This window comes from Dendrobates tinctorius, unplaced genomic scaffold, assembly GCF_039654945.1.
Source record: "Dendrobates tinctorius isolate UK_male_01 unplaced genomic scaffold, ASM3965494v1 ptg000189l, whole genome shotgun sequence".
Taxonomy (NCBI): Eukaryota; Metazoa; Chordata; class Amphibia; order Anura; family Dendrobatidae; genus Dendrobates; species Dendrobates tinctorius.
The window spans coordinates 2,119,373-2,143,575 of record NW_027361856.1 but is presented as its reverse complement, the minus strand read 5'-3'; the positions used below and the strand labels follow the sequence as shown (position 1 = coordinate 2,143,575).

Genomic DNA, 24,203 nt, shown 5'->3' with positions numbered 1-24,203 from the left:
CAGTTTTGGGCACCGGTGCTCAGGAAGGATATAATGGAACTAGAGCGGGTACAAAGGAGGGCAACAAAATTAATAAAGGGGATGGGGGAACTACAATACCCAGAGAGATTAGCAAAATTAGGATTATTTAGTCTAGAAAAGACAACTGAGGGGCGATCTAATAATAATCTATAAGTATATAAGGGGACAATACAAATATCTCTCCGAGGATCTGTTCATACCAAGGAAGGTGACGGTCACAAGGGGGTATTCTCTGCGTCTGGAGGAGAGAAGGTTTTTCCACCAACATAGAAGAGGATTCTTTACTGTTAGGGCAGTGAGAATCTGGAATTCCCTGCCTGAGGAGGTGGTGATGGCGAACTCAGTCGAAGGGTTCAAGAGAGGCCTGGATGTCTTCCTGGAGCGTAACAATATTTTATCTTACAGTTATTGATAGGTTCTTTAGAAGGATGTAGATTTGGGGATTTATTCTGACAGAATTTTATAGGCTGAACTGGATGGACTAATGTCTTTTACTCTGTCGCCTCATTGGGGGGGACACAGAACCATGGGTGTTATGCTGCTGTCCACTAGGAGGCAAAACTATGCATAATCTGAAAAAGATTAACTTTGGCTCCTCCTCTGCAGTATACACCCCTGGACGGCATCAGCCTTCTCCAGTTTTTGCTTAGTGTCGCATAGGATGCACACCTAAAGATTTTTTACTCCGTTTTTTTTTTTCCAACGGATTACAGATGAAGAAAAGTGGGTCTCATGCGAGACTCCCGGCATGGCTCCTTCCTCGGTCCCCTATTATGGAGTGCCCGGTTGAAGTTGAGATGGATATTCCCCATTTCGCTCCTGCAGTCCCTCGGGTACTGGTTCGAAGTCGAGACCCCTCCTTCCCCAATTCCTTTGGGTTCTGGGTTGAGGTCGAGGCGAGGATGAAGACTCCTGATGGTGACAAAAGCACCCTCCCTAATCCCCCTCTGGGGGCATTAGGTTGAGACGCCTCAGGTAGGGTCTGAACAAGGCAGCATTCTGCAGCTCCGAAAGCCAGGGACCCCAGCCCGCTGCGGGCTCCTTTTTGGGGCCGGGGGAGAGTGCGCCCCTGTCTCTGCGGCAGCACCAGCTCCATAGCGTCTCAGGGGGACCTCTCCCAGGGCCCCGTTCCGGCTTCTAGCCCCACTGCTATCCTGCCTCTTAATCCGGGGGGGTCTGGTTCAGATCCGACCCCCTCCCAGACATCCGCGCCGGCCTGGAGCCCTTCTGGGCATCAGGCTTCTAATTTAGACAGCAGCTTGGCCTAGCTAAAGCCGCCGCCTCCTTCCCTCCCCCGGCCCGCCCCCCGGATAACGAATATGACACTCTACAGTGTCATAGAAGGGGTGGATCGAGACAGAAAGGGCGCGCTTTTACATGGCACTGCGCGCTCTTTTCAGCTCCGCCCCCTTCTCCCTCCTCGTCCTCTTGGCGGCCATTTTTGCTGCAGCAGAAGGCGTCTGTGACATCAGCAGCGTCAGTCAGTCTCCGGGGGGCACAGGACTGTGAATCGTCGGCGCTGGACCTAGGGGCACACTGGTGGGGTAAGATCACAGCTGGGTTTTCTTTACTCAGCTGTGAATCCATATTACCTATAAGGCTCTCCTATAGGTTTCCTCTGCGTAGCCACCCCTGTAGGGCCCTCGGCATAGCCAGCCCTTCTGCACTCTGTGCACTATGCTGGGCTCAAGGAAGAGAACCAGGCACTGCCGGGATTGTATCCGAAATACTGGGTCAGAACCCCAAGAGGCCCCTACCAATGCTTCAGCGTCTGCTACCACGCTGGAATGGGCTACTCAGATGTCGCAGTCTATGACGCAGTTCATAGATAACTTAACCTCCACACTACTCCAGGCACTGCAGGGTCATGTCTCAGCTATGAGCGTTACCCAGCAAAGGGACAGCTCGACTCAGGGACATGCTGCTTCCGACACTCACAGACGTAAGCGGACCCACAGGTCGCGTTCATCTGCGTCATCCTATAGCACACGGTCATCCCCCTCTAGGGACAGACACCGTGGTTCCAGGTCACCTAGACCGTCCCCTAACAGAGACAGATAACGCAGATCTCCACAGAGATCCCCGACCACAGAAGTCCTCTGCCCCAGTTCGCCCACCAGGGAACGCCTTAGCGATACACAGGATTCAGAAGGCATCTGTGACTCCAACTCAGACAACGAAACGGAGAGGTCTCTGGTCCCTGGCCCCCCTAGCAATACATCGCTAGTTGAGGACATAATTTATTTCATCCATCGGGTGCTGGACATTTCTGACCCACCCCCGGAAGCCCCAGAAACCAAGATTTGGTTTGAAGGTGTTCTGAAACCACCTAAGGTCTTCTCTAATCACCCGGAATTTCAGGCGATACTAAGCAGTTTTCGCAGCCTGAGAAGAAATTCACCAATTGCAAATATTTGGAGGCAAGGTACCCCTTCCCACAGAAGGACACCAAGGAGTGGACAGATCCACCCGAAGTGGACCCCCCAGTCTCTAGGCTAGCAGCACAGACCCTCCTCTCACTGCCAGATAGCTCAACCCTCAGGGACGCAGCAGACCGGCAGGTAGAATGCATGGCTCGTTCAATCTTCGAAGCGGCAGGGGCCTCTCTCGCTCCCGCGTTCGCTTCTGTCTGGGCGGCCAAGGCCATTTTGGCTTGGGCCAAAAAATTGCAGGCTGGCCTCCAAGCTTCAAATCCTGAGCTGTTGGACCAAGCGGTTCAAATAGCAGTGGTAGCAGATTACATGCTTCATGCAGCCCTGGATTCCGCAAGAGGTGTAGCGGGAATAGCATCAAACACCATCACGATCCGGCGTATCCTCTGGCTGCGGGAATGGAAAGCAGACGCGGCCTCAAAGTCCCTCACGCATCTCCCATAACTCAGTGGGCGGCTTTTTGGTGAAAAGTTGGACACAATGATATCCAACGCCACTGGGGGTAAGAGTACCTCTCTCCCTCAACTAAAGCCTAAACGCGCATTCAAAAGGCGTAACCAAACTCTATTCCGATCCTTTCGGAATTCTTCTGGCTGGTTTGTCTCGCGTCCAGCACAAAACCGTAACCGCTCTCCGCGCGGGGACAACCCATGGGCGGCGCAGAGGCCGAACAGTACCTGGCAGTCGAAAGCGGGCCAGACAAAGCCCAAAGGAGGAAAACCTCAGCCTTTCTCCCCATCATGACTCACGAATTCCGGAAGACACCCCATCCGTATATGGACGACTTCTACTCTTTCAGCAAGTCTGGCTGCCTATTACAGAAGACAGGTGGGTCAAAGAAAGTGTCTTCTGGATACAAGATAGAGTTCACTTCCAGCCCACCGAACCGGTTCTTCCTCTCTGTTCCCCCAAAACCGCCAGACAAGGCTCGTGCCTTCCTCCAAGCGGTTTCCTCCCTCCTTCAAGCAGGAGTCATAGTATCGGTTCCCGCGGCCGAGCGCTTCCGAGGGTTCTACTCCAATCTGTTCGTAGTCCCCAAAAAAAGGAGGCAGCGTCCGGCCCATACTGGACCTAAAACAACTCAACAAGTATGTACGGGTTCGTCATTTTCGCATGGAGTCCCTTCGGGCAATCATTGCGTCCATGGAGAAGGGAGAATATCTCGCCTCCTTAGACATACAAGACGCATACTTGCATATACCGATTGCTCCCGCCAATCAGAGATTTTTCAGGTTCGCAATCAACCAGGACCACTACCAGTTCGTGGCTCTCCCGTTCGGACTCGCCACGGCTCCAAGAACGTTTACCAAGATCATGGCAGCCACCATGGACGTTCTACACTCCAGAGGCATAGTAGTCGTTCCATACCTGGACGACCTTCTCATCAAGGCTTCCACCTTCAAGGACTTGCGAGGTCAGCGTCACAATCGACACTGAGTCGCCTGGGCTGGCTAGTCAACTTGCAAAAGTCATCGACTGCCCCGAATCAGTCTCTGACCTTCCTGGGGATGCTATTCGACACCTCCAGGGGTCTGGTGCTCCTTCCTAGGGACAAGGCACTGGCTCTCCGTCTAGGAGTTCGCATACTCCTCCGCAATCCCCCCTGATCTCTCCGGTTTGCCATGAGAGTCCTTGGCAGGATGGCAGCAGAAATGGGGGCGGTACCATTTGCCCAGTTTCACCTCAGGCCTCTTCAACTAGCCATCCTCAAGTCCTGGGACAGGAATCCTTTCTCCCTCGACACGGAGTTCCGGCTAACATCGGCAACCAGGAGGTCCCTGCACTGATGGCTCAAGCCAACCTCGCTTGCAACGAGAAAATCTTTTCTCTCAGGTCAATGGAAGGTCCTGACCACCGGCGCGAGCCTGACAGGTTGGGGTGCGGTGCACCTACATCACAGAGCACAGGGCAAGTGGTCACCAGTGGAAGCGAGCATGCCCATCATCCTGGAAATTCGGGCCATCTTCCTGGCATTGAGAGCCTTTTGTCACTTACTGGCAGCCTCTCATATCAGGATACAGTCAGACAATGCCACGGCGGTGGCATATGTGAACCACCAAGGCGGGACCCGCAGTACCCAGGTGATGAGAGAAGTGGCACATATCCTCCACTGGGCAGAAGACACGAGATCTGTACTCTGCGGTCCACATTCCGTGTGTGGACAACTGGGAAGCCGACTTTCTCAGCAGACAAGGAATGGACTCGGAGTGGTCCCTCCATCCCGAAATTTTTTGCCAGATCTGCCATCGCTGGGGGACCCCGGACGTGGATATAATGGCATCCCATCTCAATGCCAAGGTCTCCAATTTCATGGCCAGGACCCGCGACCCGCGGTCGCTCGGAGCGGATGCCCTGGTTCAGGACTGGACCCAGTTCCAGCTTCTGTACATTTTTCCACCTCTCCCCCTGATATCCAAAGTTGTAAGGAAGATCAAACAAGAGGGAGTTCCAACATCCTGATCGCACCAGACTGGCCCAGACGTACATGGTACGCCGACATTGTGCAACTTGCAACAGACGCCCCCTGGCGTCTTCCCGACCGTCCCGATCTTTCGTAACAAGGCCCGTTCTACCACCAGAACTCAGGGGCTCTCGATTTGACGGCGAGGCCTTTGAGACCTGGGTTCTAACCCAGGCAGGGCTCTCAGCGGACATCATTAGAACCATGATCAGGGCACGGAAGCCAGCCTCCGCCAAGATCTTTTACCGTACCTGGAGAGCTTTCTTTACTTGGTGCGAATCTCGCGGCCAGATCCCACTCCCTTATTCCCTCCCAAAGGTACTTGGCTTTCTCCAATCGGGCCTGGACGCTAGGCTATCCTTGGGCTCCCTTAAGAGCCAGGTGTCAGCGCTCAGTGTTTTTTCAAAGACGCATTGCTAACAAGCCGCAAGTAAGGACTTTTCTCCAGGGGGTTTCCCGATTTGGTTTTCCCCTACAGACATCCACTGGAAACGTGAGACCTCAACCTGGTCCTGACAGCATTGCAGGCACCACCTTTCAAACCCCTTAAGGAAGTCCCACTCTGCCTTCTATCACAGAAGGTGGTCTTTCTGGTGGCAATCACCTCGCTACGTAGGGTGTCTGAGCTGTCGGCACTCTCCTGCAGATGGCCCTTCCTGGCTTTTCACCAGGACAAGGTGGTTCTCAGTACAGTCCCGTCCTTCCTTCCGAAGGTGTGTCCAACTTCCACCTCAATGAGGAAATTTCACTGCCATCCCTTTGCCCGGTTCCGGTTCATAGAGTGGCTCTGCATACGCTTGACCTCGTAAGGGCATTGCGTATATATGTGTCTAGGACTGCACCCTTCCGGAAGTCTGATTCCCTTTTCCTTCTTCCGGAAGGTGTTCGCAATGGTCTGCCGGTTTCCAAAGCTACCCTTGCCAGGTGGATCAAGTCCACCATACAAGAGGCTTACCGCCTTACCAATTCTCTTCCGGCCGGTATCACGGCACAGTCTACGCGGGCGGTAGGGGCCTCCTGGGTCATTCGGCACAAGTGTGTAATGCAGCCACTTGGACCAGCCTACACACGTTTACAAAACACTACAGAGTTCATACTCGGTCCTCAGCGGACACGAGCCTGGGTAGACTGGTTCTGCAGGCGGCTCTGCTCCTAGTTTGGGGACCAGTCAGCACAATATTCATCCATTGCTTCTCACCCAGGGACTGCTTTGGGACGTCCCATGGTTCTGTGTCCCCCCAATGAGGTGACAGAGTAAAGGAGATTTTTGTGTACTCACCGTAAAATCTCTTTCTCTTAGCCTCTAATTGGGGGACACAGCTCCCACCCTGTTGCCCTTACGGGCCGTTGTTACGGTTCAGTTCTCATATTGTTCTTTGAGCTCGTGCATAGTAGCCTTCTTACAGGCATGGTTATGTTGTTTCTGTTATGTTCCTCCTAATGCTTTTGCACAAAACTGGAGAAGGCTGACGCCGTCCAGGGGTGTATACTGCAGAGGAGGAGCAAAAGTTAATCTTTTTCAGATTATGCATAGTGTCGCCTCCTTGTGGACATCAGCATAACACCCATGGTTCTGTGTCCCCCAATTAGAGGCTAAGAGAAAGAGATTTTACGGTGCGTACACAAAAATCTTTTTCGGCCTTACTAACTGTTACTATGTTACTGAGTGAAAATTGTAAACTGTCGTCGTGGTGCCCAGTACGTTATGCTCGTCTTGTGCTTCTGGAGACATGCATCTAAAACTTGGCGTGCTCTCATCACTACAGAAATGCCCAACATGTAGACGCTAAATGTGATTTGGGTACACTGTGGGGCTCAGAATTGGTGAGGGGGGCATTTGGATTTGGGAGTGCAGAATTTGCTGAATATTTTTTTTTGGAGGGGGGGAGAGAGGAGCCATTCAGCTTTTCCAGAGCCTTTGTGTTACCAGTAACGAGGAAGCCCACTATATTTCCATTGACAGATGATGTACCTAAGTGTGGGCTTGTTTTTGTGTGGATTGAGTGGAAGCTTTTATTGGGAATGTTTTACATAACATTTAAAATCACATTTATCCAACGTTCTACGCTGAGCACTTGGGTGAAACTTGGGGTTTGTATCTAAATCTCTGAGTGACATGATTAAAGATGAAACCTCCAGGGATCCATTCACTATAATGAGGCAGCAGAGTTACTCTGGACTCCATCTGGCCCCTGTTCAGCATTGTCCTTCTTTTCAGAAGTGAACAAAGCAGTGGCGCACCCCACTTTTATACACGGAAACAATAATACCTTTATAAAATACAAAGATACAGGGAGTGTATAAGAATATATCAAAATTTTTTTTTATTAATTTACACAACAATAATACATGTCAAAATTAATGGATGCTAGTTTCTCAACCAGAAAAAATGGACAGAGACTTGACACACAACCAAAGGCAAAATTCTCATTATATAGCTCAGTGGTCTAAACATAATTGTAGCTAGCAGTAGGCAAACCCATTACCAATAGCAGCAAATAAACCCGTAAAAAATTAATCCAATAAGCAACCACATATATAATAAGGCATATTATATTAAAGGGGTTGTCCGGGCTTTTCACATAATCTCAGTGCATATCTGGGCTGCAGAATGGTGAAAATAAGTAATTTACCTTCCGTCACCGGTTTGCAGGCATTTGTAGATATCTTCAGATGCTCCTGCACAGAACGTCCAGGGGGGAGGGGGGTATTCTGGCATTGAAATGAGAACTGGTCGTTTCCTCTTCACTAGTTTCACTTTCCATAGATCACTGTTCAGCGTGTGTCTGGGGGAGGAGCAGGTGGGTGGTCCTGCTCTCTGCACTGAGGCTGCTAGAGGGGGAGGATTTGTTACTTTGTGAGGAGGGATTGGCTTGTTCATGTGGTCGGGTAGGGCCTGTTGCTATGGAGGGTGGGGTTGTTGCTTTAGAGGGCATGTTTTTAGTAGAGTAGGAGGAAACAACCAGTTCTCATTTCAGTGCCAGAACACCCCCCCCCTGGACGTTCTGTGCAGAAGCATCTGAAGATATCTACAAAACCGTGCAAACTGGTGACAAGGTAAATTACATATTTTCACCATTCTGCAGCCCAGATATAAGAAATAAATAGAAAATTAGCCAGCTCACCAGCAACCACCGCAGAACCTCAGAACTCCGTGCAGACAGACGTCAGAACCAACAATGGGAAAAAAATCTTGGATAGCTCCAGCTGCGTAAGATTTCTTCTTTATTGAATCATGTTAAAATCAGATAAATAGACAAACTCTCCACATGATAGCCAAACGCTTGACAGAGCCCATATATGCACTGAGATTATGTGAAAAGCCCGGACAACCCCTTTAAGGCATAGACGGCGTTGTTTTGAAACGCGCGTCTGGGGGAGATGTGGCAGGTCTTGACACATTAAACAGGTATTATAATATTCTAAGCACTTATGGTGGTTTATTATGAATCGCAGTATTCAGGGTTAAATATTTAGGCAGTAAAAATTCCATTGAGTAGCACCATTGGTACTTTATTATTAGTTGCACATAAACACTTTGTTCATTAGACATTAGACAGCTCCTCATTTGGAGTATAGGACATTTTTTCTGAATATTATTGCGTTCATTATGCTGTTGATGGCACTATGCCTTATTATATATGTGGTTGCTTATTGGCTGCATTTTTTATGGGTTTACTTCCTGCTATTGGCAATGGGTTTGCCTGCTGCAGCCAGTTGCCTCCCAGCAATTGGCTGGGAGCCAACTTGTAGGTGAACGCTCATTTTAAATGCCTCCCAGTAGTCGGCTGTGGGCATTATTTTATGTGCACGCGCTGCCCCTTTAAGAACGGGGGAGCATGCACGCACAGTAGGCAGTGGTATGTCGGCGTCCCTGTGTTAAATAATTTTTAAATATTGCATACTTGTAAGACACTTACTGATCCTCAAAGGCCTAATTGTCATAGAGATCATTATATTTCAGTCTTTTTTTTTTTTTTTTTTTTTTTTTTTAAATCAAATATTTTTTATTAAAATTATTTTCATAACACAGGAGTACAAAACAACAACTCAACCATAAAAGGGACCGAGTCCATGTTCTATCCCTCCTGCAACGTCACCCTTTTAAACGTATATATTTGGACAGAGACAACATTTGACCAAATGTTTCCTTCACAGCAAAACCTTCCAAATGCAAGCACCACACCTCAAATCAACTCCAGGCCTTTTATCTGCTTAATTGAGAATGACACAACGAAGGGATTGCCCACACCTGTCCATGAAATAGCCTTGGAGTCAATTGTCCAATTACTTTTGGTCCCTCTAAAAACAGGGTGGCACATGTTAAGGAGCTGAAACTCCTAAACCCTTCATCCAATTTTAACGTGGATACCCTCAAATGAAAGCTGAAAGTCTGAACTTCAACTGCATCTGAATTGTTTTGTTTAAAATTCATTGTGGTAATGTCTAGAACCAAAATTAGAAAAATGTTGTCTCTGTCCAAATATATATGGACCTAACTGTAACAACTTGAGATAAATATTTAACAGTTCTTTCTACAGCAGATTAGGAGTCTTGCAATTTGAATAATCACTTTCATAATAATATTAATGGGGAATCCAGATCTTAGTTTGGCACAGTCACATACGTGGCTAAAGCTGCCCAATGTGAGATATATAGTCTATCATTAAAGCTATATATAACTCAAAACACCTAGTTGAAATCTTTCCAGTTCTCTGGATGCTAGGTCGGAGCCCTCAATCCATGGAACCCATATTTTTTCGAATTTGGGGATGGCCTTCCTTTTTATATATATATGCTTTGTTCCAGATTTAATAACCAATTAATTTTATTTATAAAATCTGGTACTGTGGGCGCCTGCTCTGATAACCAATGCTAGGCTATCAGTTTCCTGGCCATGTATAAAATGTGTGCCACCGCTATTTTGCCATGTTCACCAGTGCTCAGATATTCTATATATGCCAGTATACATACTAATGGTGAGGGATCTGTATCGAATGAGTATGTGCTATTAATGATCGCTATTACATCTCTCCAGAAAGTTTCCAAAGCGGAACATGTCCACATCATATGAAGCATGTTAGCTGAGGATGTTTTGCATCTAGCACATAGGGAGTCTGGTTGAAACCCTATATCGTGGAGAAATTGGGGAATTTTATATGACTGGTGAAGTACCTGTAAGTGGGAGAATCTGTGGGATTTACTCAGACAACTGTGGAACTCTTTCCAGTATTTCCACTCTATTGTATGTCAGCAAGTATTTCCAATGGTATTTAGCTCATTCAACTCACTCTGCTTGTCCCTTAATGCTGTGAGGCTGTGTGCACACGTTGCGTTTTTTTGCGTTTTCCTGCTGTGGAATCGCCGCGAAAACGCAAAGAAAATGCATCCCATGCAATCCTATGGGATTCCGCAATGCTGTGCTAATATTGCGGATTTTTCCGCTGCAGAATCGCATTCTTTTTGCAGAATTGCAGAAATTCCGCACCCATTTGATTGCATTGAAACGCTCACTTTACGCATGTATGCCCACCATGCGTAAAGTGAGCACTTAATGTGCATATGGTACCCAGGGTCTGGAGAAGAGGAGACTGTCCTCCAGGCCCTGGGTTCCATAATCCTTTAAAATATAGAATAAAAATAAAAAATAGTGATATACTCACCTTCCAGCGGCCCCCCGAAGTCCTTCTCGCCTTTCACCACGCTCCTGGCATCTTTCGGTCCCAGTAATGCTTTGCGCGAATGACCGCTGATGACGTTGCGCTCTGGCGAGCGTCGTGACATCATCTCAGGTCCTTCGTGCAAAGCATTACTGGGACCGTAAGATACCGGGAGCGCCGCAGAGCAGATTGGGAGCCGTCTGGAGGTGAGAATAACAATATTTTTTTTTTTTCTATCAATAGTAAAAAAGTTGGTCACACTTGTCAAGCACTATGCTTGACAAGTATTACCAACCTGAGAATCACATTTCCAAGCAATGCTTGGAATGCGCAAGCGAAAAATGCTTGCAAAATGCTTGTTTTTTCACGCGAAAAACGCATGCAAATTCGCATGCGTTTTACCCGCGGCGGGAGTTGTGGAAATGCTGTGGACATTTCTGCAGCATTTCTGCACGTGTGCACATAGCCTGAATTGTCATGTAACCTTCTCAAATAAGTTTCTGATCATTTATTGTCTCCTGTTGTCTTAGTTGATTTGCTAACGAGGTAAAATAGTGAGAGATCTAAGAGCAAGCCTCCTATATACTCAGACATAACTTGGGGAGGCATTTATGTACATTTATTCTAAGTACATTTTTCAAAGTATTTTTTGCAGTTAAACATGGCACTTAGAGCAGGAGACAGGTGAGACATTTAAACAAACTTATTCCCAGTATTTTTGGACTGCAACAAATATTCACCATATGCATTTGTATCATTTATATCCTGGTTACTACATTCACTCACATCCGCATCCTTGCGCCAACTCTTTACATAGGAGAGGATAGGACTGAGGGGCCAATATGAATGGAGTGTATAGTACTTATGCTCTTTTCACATTGCTAAACTGCACAGATCCATTCAGTCCCACCATCCAACACAAGAGACGCTCTCACAAATCACTTAACCATCTGCTCATTCTTTCTATCCTCCTTCTCCTAGTCGCAGGAGATATCACCCAATCCCGGCCCCTCATGTTATAGCAAGTCAAACCTCCCAACTGCTACACTCAGAAACCCCTCTAATCTTATTAATATTCCCTGCATGCCTTCTGTCTCCTTTACTTGTGCCCTTTGGAATAATGCCTCAGTGTGTAATAAACTCTCCTTCATAGATGACTTCTTCATTTCTGATTCTCTTAACCTACTGTCACTTACTGAATCTGGATCCAGCAGTCAGACACTACCGCTGCTGCTGCTCTTTCATATGGTGGACTACACTTCTCTCATACCCCAAGATCGGACAACAGTACAGGTGGAGGCGTTTGTCTGCTTCTATCACCCAAATGTACCTTTCAGGTTATCCTTCAATTACCCTCACTTGTCTTCCCTTCTTTTGAGGTCCATGCTGTCAGACTCTACATCCCCTTCTCCATGCGAGTGGCAGTGGTGTATCGTCCACCGGGCCCCTCCCATCAGTTCCTGAATCACTTTGCCACCTGGCTTCCACATTTTCTCCTGTGACATCCCCACTTTATCCTGGGAGACTTCAACATCCCCATTGCTTTTCCCTTCTCCCCATCTACTGCTCACCTTTTATCTCTAACCTCCTCCTTCGGCCTTTCACAGCTTACTAACTCTCCCCGCATGAAGAAGGAAGCTCCCTCGATTTGGTCTTCTCCCAGCTTTGCTCAGTGGATGATTTAAAAAACTCCCCCCTCCCGCTCTCTGACCACAGCCTTCTTTCATTCTCTATCAAGAACTACCATCCCTCTCAGGTCACCCTCACTTTCCATACTTATAGAAATATACAGGCCATTAACACCCAGAAACTTAAGGGGCCAATGATGAATGCAAGTCCTTCTATCTCCTCACTCTCGTGTCCTGATTCTGCACTGAAGCATTATAATGAAACACACTGCAAAGTGCCCTGGATGATGCTGCACCTCCTATACATAGAACAACTCTGCACACGGCGACAACCCTGGCACACGCTGCAAACACGTTTCCTACAGTGGTACTCCAGGTGCGCCGAATGCCTGTGGAGAATATCCAATCTACCAGAAGATTTCATCCATTATAAGTTTATGCTTAAAACAGAAAACACTGCCCTTCACCTCTTCAAACAAACCTATTCCAACACCCTCATCACCTCACAATCCAATAACCCTAAACGTCTCTTTGACACTTTTTATTTCCTGCTCAACCCAAGAGTGCAGCCGCAACCACGGATCTTCGAGTTGAGAATCTGGCCAATTACTTCAAAGCAAAAATTGACAATCTCCGAAAAAAAAATTTCTCCCAATCCCCTCGTGCCATGCACTGTCCTCCCTCCCCCACTGCAGCTAGTTCACTCTCTGATTTTGAACCAGCCACAGAAGAAGTGATCAGGTTCCTCGCATCTTCTTGCCCTACTACTTGCACCAGTGACCCTATTCCCTCACACCTCCTCCAGTCCCTTTTCCCTGCTGTCACTACTCACCTAACAAAAATATTCAACCTCTCTCTTGTATCTTTCCCTCTTCATTTAAGCATGCCATCATACATCCATTACTTAAAAGAAAACATTCCTCTGCCAAAACTGTTCTGCTAACTATAGACCTGTCTCTAATCTTCCCTTCATCTCTAAACTCCTCGAACTCCTGGTCCACTCCCGTCTTACCCGCTATCTCTCAGATAACTCTTCTCAACCTGCTGCAATCCGATTTCTGCTCTATCCACTCAACTGAAACTGCCCTCACTAAAGTCTCTAATGATCTACTAACAACTAAATCTAATGATCACTATTCTATGCTAATTCTCCTAAATCTCTCTGTAGCATTTGACACACCAGCTCCTCACTATGCTCCTCTCCATTGGCCTCAAGGACACCGTTCTCTCCTGGTTCTCCTCCTACCTCTCTGACCGCTCCTTCACTGTATCTTTTGCTGGCTCCTCCTTTTCTCATCTTCCCTTTTACTGTTGGGGTTCCTCAAGGATCGGTCCTAGTCCCCCTCCTCTTCTCTTTGTATGCTGCCCCTGTTGGACAAACAATCAGTAGGTTTGGCTTCCAGTACCATCTCTATTCTGATGACACCCAATTATACACTTCCTATCCTGATATCACACCTGCCTTTTTAGAAAACACCAGTGATTGTCTTACCACTGTCTCCATCATCATGTCCTCCCTCTATCTGAAACTGAACCTGTCAAAAACTGAACACGTGTTTTCTCCCTCTACAAATGTACCTATGTCCAACATTGCCATTTCCATGTGTGGTTCTACCATTACTCCCCAGCAACACGCCCGATGTCTTGGGGTCATACTTGATTCAGAGCTTTTTTTCACCCCCCACATCCGATCACTGGCTCGTTCTTGTTATCTGCACCTCAAAAACATTTCTAGAATTCTTCGACCCTTTCTTACTTTCGAGTCTGCAAAAACTCTTTTGTTTCTCTTATTCATTCTAGTCTGGACTATTGTAATTCTCTACTAATTCTCTACTTATCGGTCTCCCTCTTACCAGACTCTCACCACTCCAGTCTGTCTTGAATGCTACAGCCAGGATCATATTCCTCACCAACCGTTACACCGATGCCTCTACCTTGTGCCAGTTATTACACTGGTTACCCATCTGTGAAGGAAGACCGGTTCCTTCCACGTCACCAATGTGACGTAACTACACAGGCACAGCTCTACGATGCCCCCTTTGTCTCAGGTCAGTAAGGGAACTGCACCTAGAGCAAATGGCCACCTGGGAGGATGTCCTGTTATCCGCTGGGTATTCTAAAATCCGTAATCAGAGTAAAACCATCAGCCCAAGATTAATTTTATGGTTTAATTGTCTTAAGGGCGCACTAGATAATTACAGAAATATACAGTAAGCTATACAACGGAATTACAGTGGATTTGCAGTCAGAGTAAAATATAACAATAATGGTACAAGACTTAGAGATATTAAGCTGGAGGTCAATTTACCAGGTTGCAGGTTGCATGTGGATGCCTGGAGCTCTGCAGTCCACAGGTACAAGAATCTTAGTTGCCGGACAGACCCCAAAGCGCGTGCCGCTGCTCTCTTGGCAGAACTGTTCCCAGTTCCTTCTTAGATCATCATCACCTGGTTCTTCTGTGAGAGAGAGAGAGAGAGAGAGAGTCTCTGCCATGTGCTCCCAGTTCTTAAGCATGCTGGGTTCCTCCCCCCTGTGGCTAATAATCTCCACCCTTTAGCTCCCTGCAGAACTTATTCCCAATATCTAAGAAAGGTACCAGTGAATGCGGTTTGTTTTGCCTGTCCTGTGCAGAGCAAACATGGCCCAATTGGGTCGCTGTGGAGGGTCAATCTCTATATCTCAGGTCCCAGAGCCCTCACCGACTCCGGAGTCGCACTGCCAGATGCGTGATTTCCTCAGGGTCACGCTGATATTTTTTATGAGTCTATAACTCGAAAGGTGTGCTCATAATCAATGATCCTAGGATGGAGTCGGAGTGGCTGGGAGAGACAATGGATGTGTATTTCTGTGTCCAGCTGACAGGTATATTCTAATTGAAGCCCCCAGGAACCTTCATGCCCCATGCTGGCGTGGCTCCTACTCAAGCTCTGAAGTTCTGTTTTGGCCTTATCTCATTATCATAATAAAAGACCTTGCTATTCAACATTGGAGCACTAAATCCTGCTTTCTTCAATATGCTTACAGGCCATGGGGGGTAGGAGCAGTTAGCTGTCAGACAAACTGGCGTCACTGGGACAGGCCAAGCTCAAACTTGAGGCGAGCATTATGCCCCATACCTGAGATGGCGGCTGCTCCTTCATCACACCATCTGCTTCAGAATTCACTATAAACTTATTACCCTCACCCACAAAGCACTCCATGGCTCAGCACCACTGTACATCTCCTCCCTCATCTCAGTCTACCACCCTACCCATGCCCTCCATTCTGCTAACGACCTGAGGTTAACATCCTCAATAATATGAATCTCCCACTCACGTCTCCAAAGACTTTTCACATGCTGCTCCAATTTTTTGGAATGCACTACCCAAGTTAATTTGATTAATCCTCAATACCCACAATTTTAAGCGTGCACTAAAACCGCATTTCTTCAGACTGGCCTACTGCCTCAACACATTAACCTAACTATAACCAGGTTCATCGTATCATGTTCTCATACACCTTATGCATTTAATAGCCCTCTGTGTCTGTACTTTTACATTTTCTGGCTGATAACCGGTTCATGCAGCATTACATGAACATCTGATTCTTACGCTATGGCTGGTCCGAACAATGAAAGCAATTGTTACCATCCACCTTTTGTGTCTCCCCTGTTAACTCATAGATTGTAAGCTTGCGAGGAGGGCCTTCATTCCTGTTGGTATCTGTTGATCTATGTGTTTATTATTATGCTTAAAGGGGGTTTTACACATAGCGATATCGCTAACAATATCGCTAAAGCATCACCGATTTGGTGACGCAGCAGCGATATTGCTAGCGATATCGCTATGTGTGATACTTGCCTCCGACCGGCTGTCCATCGCTGATCGCGCCGCTCCATTTCTCGTCGGGCGCTTCCTGCTGGCACCGACGAGCGACGCGTTGAAGCGGACGGGAGGACGTCAGGATCGCCGCATCAGAAAGGTAAGTAACGACCGCTAGATCGCTGCTGCATCACTGTGAGATTTGCCTGTCTGGCAGCTCACTAGCGACCATTTAGCGATGCACCAGCGATCCTGACCGGGTCGTATCGTGGTCGGGATCGCTGGTGCATCGCTAAATGTAAAGGGGCTTTAATGTCTATTGTCTGTACAAGTCCCCTCTAAAATGAAAAGTGCTGCGGAATATGTTGGCGCTATAGAAATAAAATTATTATTATTTCAGACCAATGGCCCTCTTCAATAGGGCCTATCATGCCCTCCCATTTTTCTTTTGACCGTATGGGGTGTTTTGTTAATACAAGGTCCAACAGATATCTATAAAGTAATGAGATTAGTCCTCCAGAGTTATCTGAGCTGGCTATTCTCTGTATTACATCATTTTTGGTCACTCTGTTATTTAGTACGGGGCTCTCTGCCTGATATGCATGTCGTAACTGAAGATACTTATAAAATGTCATGTTGGGCAGTCCATATTCATTCTGTATTTGTTAGAACTCCTTGAGTGCATTTCCCTCTAAAACATGTGTAAATCTTTCTACTCCTTTTAGACTCCAGTTTTTAAACCCTTCCAAATTATACAGATTAGGGAGCCATGGCGTTTCCCACAGTGATGTACATTGTGAAATTCCTTGTATGCCTTGTTGTTTCTTCACCGTCCCCCAAAGTTTGTGTATTAACAGCGTAGTTGGGGTTCTACAAGTGTGTATTTTAAATTTGTCAGCCTCAAATGCTTCATAGAGTCCGAGTGATTCAAAATGTGATTGGAGTAGTTTATCTTTAAAATATAATGTAATCGTTTGTCACCAATCTGGAAATTGTTAATGACTACTTTTTTTTTTTTTTTTCTTCCTTTTAAGAATTAACAAAACAGAAGATGAATTTGTGCATACTGAAGGTAATTCTTCTTTTTGCTCAGGACTAGCCTGGTTTGGGTAGTACTACTTACTTGGATTGCCAAGTGTAGTCTGTTTCCAAGTTAAAAATATTTGTAAGCTTTATTTCAAAAATGGTAAAAAGACAATCCCAGAACATCCCAAAAATAGTGAGATTTTCTTGCGCGTTTCAGACTAAAACAAAGTACTGAATAAGGACTTGGCTTTAGTCTGAAACCTGTAAGAAAATCTATATTTTTTTTGGGGGGGATATCCTGGGATTCTCATTTTTGCTTGTTTTTGGAATAAAGCTTACAAATATCTTGAATTTGGAAACTGTCTAGAAAACTGTATCTTGAATCGATGCTTCACCACATTGGGCTGGAGTGATGTTTCTGTGCTGAGGACTGTTGGAGGCCTCGTCTGGGGTGCGTTGGGTCACAAATGGTTTGTAGATTGGCGAGTGGCTTTTCCATAGGATTACTCAGTAGAGTTGGTGTGAATAGACTCCTACGCCTCCTACATCCCAGAATCCCTGACTCTTCTTTTGATCAGTCATACTGGCTCTGCATATTCGTTGTGGTGTGATGATTGATTTTTTTTCTTTTTTGTATCTCTTGTTGTTTGCTACAGAACAAACAGCTGGTACTCTGAATCTGTCTGAAGTCCTCAGGCTTTCTAAAGCTGCTGAGGTGCAGTGGTGGCTGACACTTACTGAAGCTGAAAATAAAGTTGAGAGGAATGAATTTTATTATGAGCAGGTATGTGTGTTTCATTCTTTTGTGTATTCCAAAAAAAAAAAAAAAGAAAAGTTCCAACTTATGTTGAACTGAATGTGTAAACAGGACCTGTCGCCAGGACAAAAGTGCACTTTTTTTTTTTTATTAATGTCATTTTATTTAGTGCTAATTTTTTTGGTCTTTAACAAGGGAACGTGGCTTACAAGATCCTCTGGGCCATGTCCTTTGGCTGCTCTGTATTATAATTAGGTGAGCAGCACCTCCTTGTAAAGACCATAAAAATTAGGATATTAGGCACCCTAAATAAAAAGTCTCATATCTCTGGAACCCTATGTCGCTTTACAAATGAAAAATGGAATACTCAGGGCTGCAGCGGGAATAAAATAAGGCAAAAAAATATTTACTTTTGACAGATCGTCTAAATGCACATAAGATATATTTAAATTCAGTGTATTGGATGACATTCTAATGTGCACAGGGTCTTGACATCTATCATGATAGAAGAGAACTGTTGCTCAGTGCTTGGTTACTTCTCTCCATGCCCAATGTACAATCAGATAAGATGTAAACTAAAAAATGTTGCCTGATTTGACCTCACTTCTTCATACTTTGCAGGCCCCGAGTGCATCGCTGTGCTCGGCTATTCTGAATCTGCATTCAAAAAGCGACGAGTGCGGCTATCAGCTGATAGAGCGCTGCTGCCTCCTGTCCAAGGGGCTGACAAACCCTGAGATGGACAGCCGGCTTCTGCTGGATATCATGAAAAATTTGCTGTTCAGCGCCAAAATGATTTTCGTCAAAGCTGCTAGAAGTCACGACCTTGCACTGTGTGACAGGTAAGTAGTTCACGCCTGAAGAGCAGGATTACCACTTCCTGATGGAATATTCCTTCCAGTTATGGCAGTGAGAAATATTCCTTTCAGATGCAGGAGCAAGGTTGATCAGATTTTAATAAAATATTCCTTCCAGTTACAGCAGTAAGGTGGATCTGCTGAAGATTTTAGTTGCAGCCTCCTACCAGGACATCCCTTCTCTGGATGAGATTGTTAGACCTGCCGCTGTCGTACGGTTAAGAAATCAACTTTTGGAAGCAGAATACTACAACTTGGCAATTGAGGTACAGTATGCTTCACTTTTAACCTTCCCACTGCAGCCAGTTTTCATTTTTGTTCTTGTTGAGTTTTTTCCCACAACTTATTCCAAGAGCTATCATTTATTTTTCATCGACGTAGCTATGTTAGGGCTTAGTTCTTGAGGATCTATTGTAGTTTTAAGTGACACCATTCACTTTACCATAAACAATACTGACAAAACAGAGAAAAATTCCATGTGAGGAGGAATATTGATGATAACCACAATCCCACCATTTTTTTTTTTTTTTTGGAGGGCAGGGTGGTTATAATTTTTATGGTGCTCATAGTGTCAGATCAGTTCATCGGTGCCAAACTTCTAAATGAAGCGGGTTGGGAGGTCAAGCTGGCTCCGTACAGCGCAGGCGCTCTCTCCATTATACAACAAACTCCCAAGTCTTATTAGCAGTGACTATGCCCCTTTAATTACTTAATTTACAGCATGTTGCAAAGATTTGCTGGTCATACAATGCTTTCAAATTAGGTATCTACGAAGACTGGACTCGACCCTTCTGGGGTATGGCACGCCTGGGGCATGGCCTGCCTCAAGTCTGATAATTTATCGGGAGCCAGGGAGAAGTTCAGCAGATGTATAAAAGCACCTTTTGATCTGAACCAAAAGAATATTGGGTCGAAGCTTCTTGAAGATATTGTCCAACACTTGGAGTCTGCCGCTAAACCCATCCTGCTGGTGGTAAGTTTGCGTTTAGGCCTATTGAGACAACTTAAGAAAGGTCCAAAAAATGTTTTAGACACGTTATATTTTAGATCCAAAATTCTCTACTGATTAATTTAGAATATTATTATTATGTTTTGAGCTCCAAACCTCTGCCAATTACTTAAGAGTGAACATGGGCTTTCAAGTGCAAGTATTGTTTTATTAAAGTTTCAACAATTCCTAGATGCATACGCTGGTAAAAAGTATTGCCACACATGTTTTGAAGGGAATATGTCAGCAGGTTTTACTATGTAATCTGACAGCAGCATGATGTAGGGACAGGGAAACCAATTCCAGCGATGTATCACTTAGTTTACTGGGTGTAGCAGTTGTGATTGAATCCCTGTATTCCAGGACTTCCCTCCTGACAGCACCATCAGGAGGTTGTCCTTCAATATCCTTGATAGGGACAGGAACAAACAAGAGGTTAAAAGGCCCCTCCCTCCAAAACCCCTCAGTGTTTTCCTGTCCCTATCAGGCACAGACACAGAAGAGGTGTACTCGCATCTTCCAGTCGAGCAGGAGCTCAGGATGCAGGAGGATCGGGATGGGGTCCTTACATCTCTCCCCTTCCTCCTGCCGGAGGCCGAGACCCTGCTGATCAAACGAGTCTCTCAGCCTGTCTAGTTGAGTGGTGGCTCCTGGGGTGAGCCGCTTCCCCTTCAGGGCCTACCCTGCGCGTGGCTCCTGTGCACGCCGAAGCTTGATACGGCACTTCTGGTTACAGGGGATGATGAGCAGACCTCTAGTACTCAGCGTGCGTTCCAGCATGGCATGCGCTTACAGTAATTTAGAAAAAAAAGGCTGCAAATCCTAAATTAGAAGGAAGGAACCACCTTTTGGTGATTCAGGTGGAAGACAGGTGAGACAATACTATTTAAAGTATGTGCAGAGATGATTTGAGGTTCTAGTGCATCTAGACTGCCGGCAATGGAAGGACAAGCCACTGGCCGGTCTGATACCCCTGCTGAAACCCTGTTATCCTGTTTTTGTTTTCTTTCTCACATACTTTCACGCTGTCCACCATCTGAAGTATATTTCATAGTATGATAATTTGTTCCTTTATAAGACAAGGAAGCTCCTAAAAAGTCCATGACACCATCCACACCTAAAAAGAAAGGGAAGAGATATGCCATGTGTAATGCTAAACTACCTGACACCTATGGGAAGCAGCGTTGCCCAGAGTGTATTGCCAAGGTGGGTATTATGACCGATATAAAGGACCATAATAAGAGAGGAGGTTCAGAATTCCATTATGGAGTAAGTTAGCCCCTAATCCTCCCGGATGGCTCCCAGGCAAAAGAGACTATAATGGGAGATGGAATCCAGTTCATCAGTTTACACTGACCCTGAACAGGAAGAAAGGGAATAATTTGTTGCAATTCCCCCAGAAGAGAAAAATAAATACCTTTTCTGTTAGGAAGATACTGACACACTCTTATTTGTCAGAAATACTATGAAGGTGGAGTATTTTCACCAGCTCTTCTCAATACAGGATGAAATGTTTGGAGGTTTAAGGAGCCGTGTGAACTGAGTATTTCCTGTTAATAGACACATTGAAACTATGTTCCTGGAGGAGTGGGAAGATATAGAAAAGAGACTAATAATCTCATGAAGTTTCAGGTCACGTCTACCCTTTGAGTCAGAGGAAATGAAATTATGGGATGAAATCCCTAAAGTTGTTATCCCTATAGCTAGGGTTGCAAAGAAAACTGTTATCCCTTTTGAGGACTCGTCATGTCCAAAAGAAAAGATGCACAGAAAGGCAGATAGTCTTCTCAAGAAAACATGGGAGGACCTTTACAGCTTTTATTATTTGCCTGTGTCAAGATCCATGAGGATTTGGATAGAAGAGTTGGAGGCTTATCTAAGGAAGAGGACATCCAGAGAAGAGATCCTGGAATCTATGCCTTTACTCAAAATAGCAACAGGATTTATGGCCGATGCCTCAGTCGAGTCCATTAGATAAGCCGAAAGGAATGGGGCACTGTCCAACACTGCTAAGACGGGCAATCTGGCTAAGAACGTGATCAGAGGATTGTCACTCTAAAAACAAATAGTACTCCATCCCCTTTTCTGGCCTTTGAATGTTTGGTTTTGTTCTAGACGACATGTTAGAAAGGGCACGAGATGAGAAAACCGGGTTTCCGGAAGAAAAACCTTAGTTTCGTTCTTTCAGAGGCCTGGTTCCAGGGGTGGGATTCAAATTTTTAACAACAGGTTCTGTGTTTGTGTGTAGGAAAGCCACACCCATTTTAAGCCACACCCATTTACACAACCTTTTCCTCAAATATATACAACTAGGGGCGCAGTCAAACAGTTGAAAAAAAAATAAATTGGAATGAGATAAAAACACTGCACATTCTGGCCAGCGGCTCTCCTGACCCGAGTGTGACAGCTGCATATATTTCTATCATGCACAACCTATGGACAAGTGGGGGGCTGTTATTGGAAGAACAAAGTAGTCTACACAACTCTTAAGGCCATGTAAAAATGGGAAATTCCTCAAACAAGACCATTATGCATCAGCTGCAAAGACCCAAATTATGGGCAACTGACCAATGTCACCCAGAGAGAACTTCGTCTACAGTACTATACTACATCCCTACTATCCTAAAATATTGGGCAGATTTCTGAATGGTGGGAGTTCCCTGCCAATCTTTCATTTGCTCAACCTGGGCATCACCACAGTGTGGCATAAGAGACAGGTCAGACTGCAGCAAAATGCTTTAGCCCCACAGCATCATAGCCACAAGATTTTTCACCTGGGGTTGAGGCGCAACAGCCAGGCATTACTGTTGGGGTCATGGGGCCCGGAATAACAGCCACTGACTTGTTTTCAATGGAGTACATCGAAGCCATTTGCCACTTACCCAGAGAAGGCATTATGGCCAGCTGCCGGGGGGGGGGGGGTGCCTCTCTGCCAACCACTACTTGCCTATATGGTGCGCCCACTACTTGTCTAGGATGTGCGTCACAGTCAAGCACTGCTTGCCCAGGATGTGCAGCACTGCCAGTCACTACTTGCCCAGTACGTGCATCATTGCCAGTCTCTACTTACCAAGGAAATGTATCCACTACTTGTCTATGGTGTGCAACACAGTCAACCACTACTTGTCCAGGGTGTGTGTCTGTCAGTGACTACTTGCTAGGTGGTGCATCTACTACTTGCCCAGCGGGTGAATCACAGTCAGTCGCTACTTGCCCAAGGTGTGAGTCACTGGCAGCCACTAATTGCCCAGGGGTGCGTCACAGTCAACTACTACTTTCCCAGGGCATACATGACTGCCAGCCACTACTTGCCCAGGGTGTGCATCCAATACTTGACTAGGGAGTTCAACAGTCAACTACTACTTGCCCAAGAGGTTCGTGACTGACTGCCACTACTTTCCCAGGGGGTGCGTCACTGTCCGCTACTACTTACCCAAGGGGTGCATCAGTGCCAGCCATTATTTTCCCTGGCAATGCATCAGTGCCAGTCACTATTTGCTCATGGCATGCAACACTGGCAGCCACTAATTGCTCAGGAGGTGCTTCACCGCCAATCACTATGTACCCATGGAGTGCGTCACAGTCACTAATTGTCCAGGATATGCATCACTACCAGCCACTACTTGCCCAAGGCATGCATCAGTGCCAGCCACTATTTGTCCAGGGCATGCATCACTACTAGCCCCAGGTATGCATCCCCTACTTGCCTAGGACGTATGTCACAGTCAGCTGCTACTTGCTCAGGGGGTGCGCCACTGCCAGTTACTACTTGCCCAGTTACTACTTCCCTAGTTCAAAGCCAGTCACTACTTCCCCGGGGGTGGAGGGGGGCATCTTCTACATGCGTAGGGTGTGCGTCACGGTCAGTAACTACATGCTCAAGGGGGGTGCGTCACTGTCAGTCACTACATGCCCAGGGGGGTGCGTCACTGTCAGTCACCATATGCCCAAGGGGGGGTGCGTCACTGTCAGTTACTACATGCCCAGCGGGGGGTGCGTCACTGTCAGTCACTACATGCCTAGGGGTGCATTGCAACCATCTATTTATGCCAAGGGGACACAACAGACAGTGAGCAGGTTGGGCATCACAGCCAGCAGTGTTTGCCCCATGGAAGGGCATCTCAGTCCGCAGAGCTCCCCTGCACAGGGCACTGCTTTCTTCATTGTGTAGGGTGCCCACCATACCAGGTGCCCCAGCTGACACTTGTGATGTGACATGTCAGGCATCATGCCCATCAGCACCCACCTGCCAGGCTGTTGTAACAGTCCACCTTGATGCCCTCCACCCACCTCCCGCAGCCGCCGGATAGGTGGAGCGGTAATGATGCGGTCAGATCAGCCCGGGCTGCCTGTATTGGGCGCAGGTATCAGTGCTCGGGGCCCGGCGGAGTGCAGGTATCAGTGCGCAGTATCTGGAGGAGTGCAGGCTAGGAAGCAAAGCCCTCCGTGGTGGTGGTGTTGCGCTCAGGGGTGGATTAAGGGTAGCCAGGGCCCCGGGCTGTTCAGACTCTGTGGGCCCAGGGTCATGTGACAAACTGCATACTACAGTCCAGTGCGCACTCACCAAACGACA

General features: G+C 46.6%; 1 protein-coding gene across 2 annotated transcripts in view; it reads left to right on the top strand.

The window, feature by feature from the left end:
- The window catches only part of ZFYVE26 (zinc finger FYVE-type containing 26), a 217,620-nt gene that overhangs the window by 163,201 nt on the left and 30,216 nt on the right, over window positions 1-24,203 (top strand). Inside the window, exons 29-33 of one of the 2 annotated variants that reach the window (XM_073552264.1) lie at window positions 17,037-17,074; window positions 17,685-17,812; window positions 18,407-18,627; window positions 18,761-18,908; window positions 19,406-19,615. In XM_073552264.1, coding sequence (XP_073408365.1) covers window positions 17,037-17,074; window positions 17,685-17,812; window positions 18,407-18,627; window positions 18,761-18,908; window positions 19,406-19,615 — 745 coding nt within the window. The remainder of the gene's footprint in view (window positions 1-17,036; window positions 17,075-17,684; window positions 17,813-18,406; window positions 18,628-18,760; window positions 18,909-19,405; window positions 19,616-24,203) is intronic. The other variant, XM_073552265.1, reaches the window with a different exon arrangement.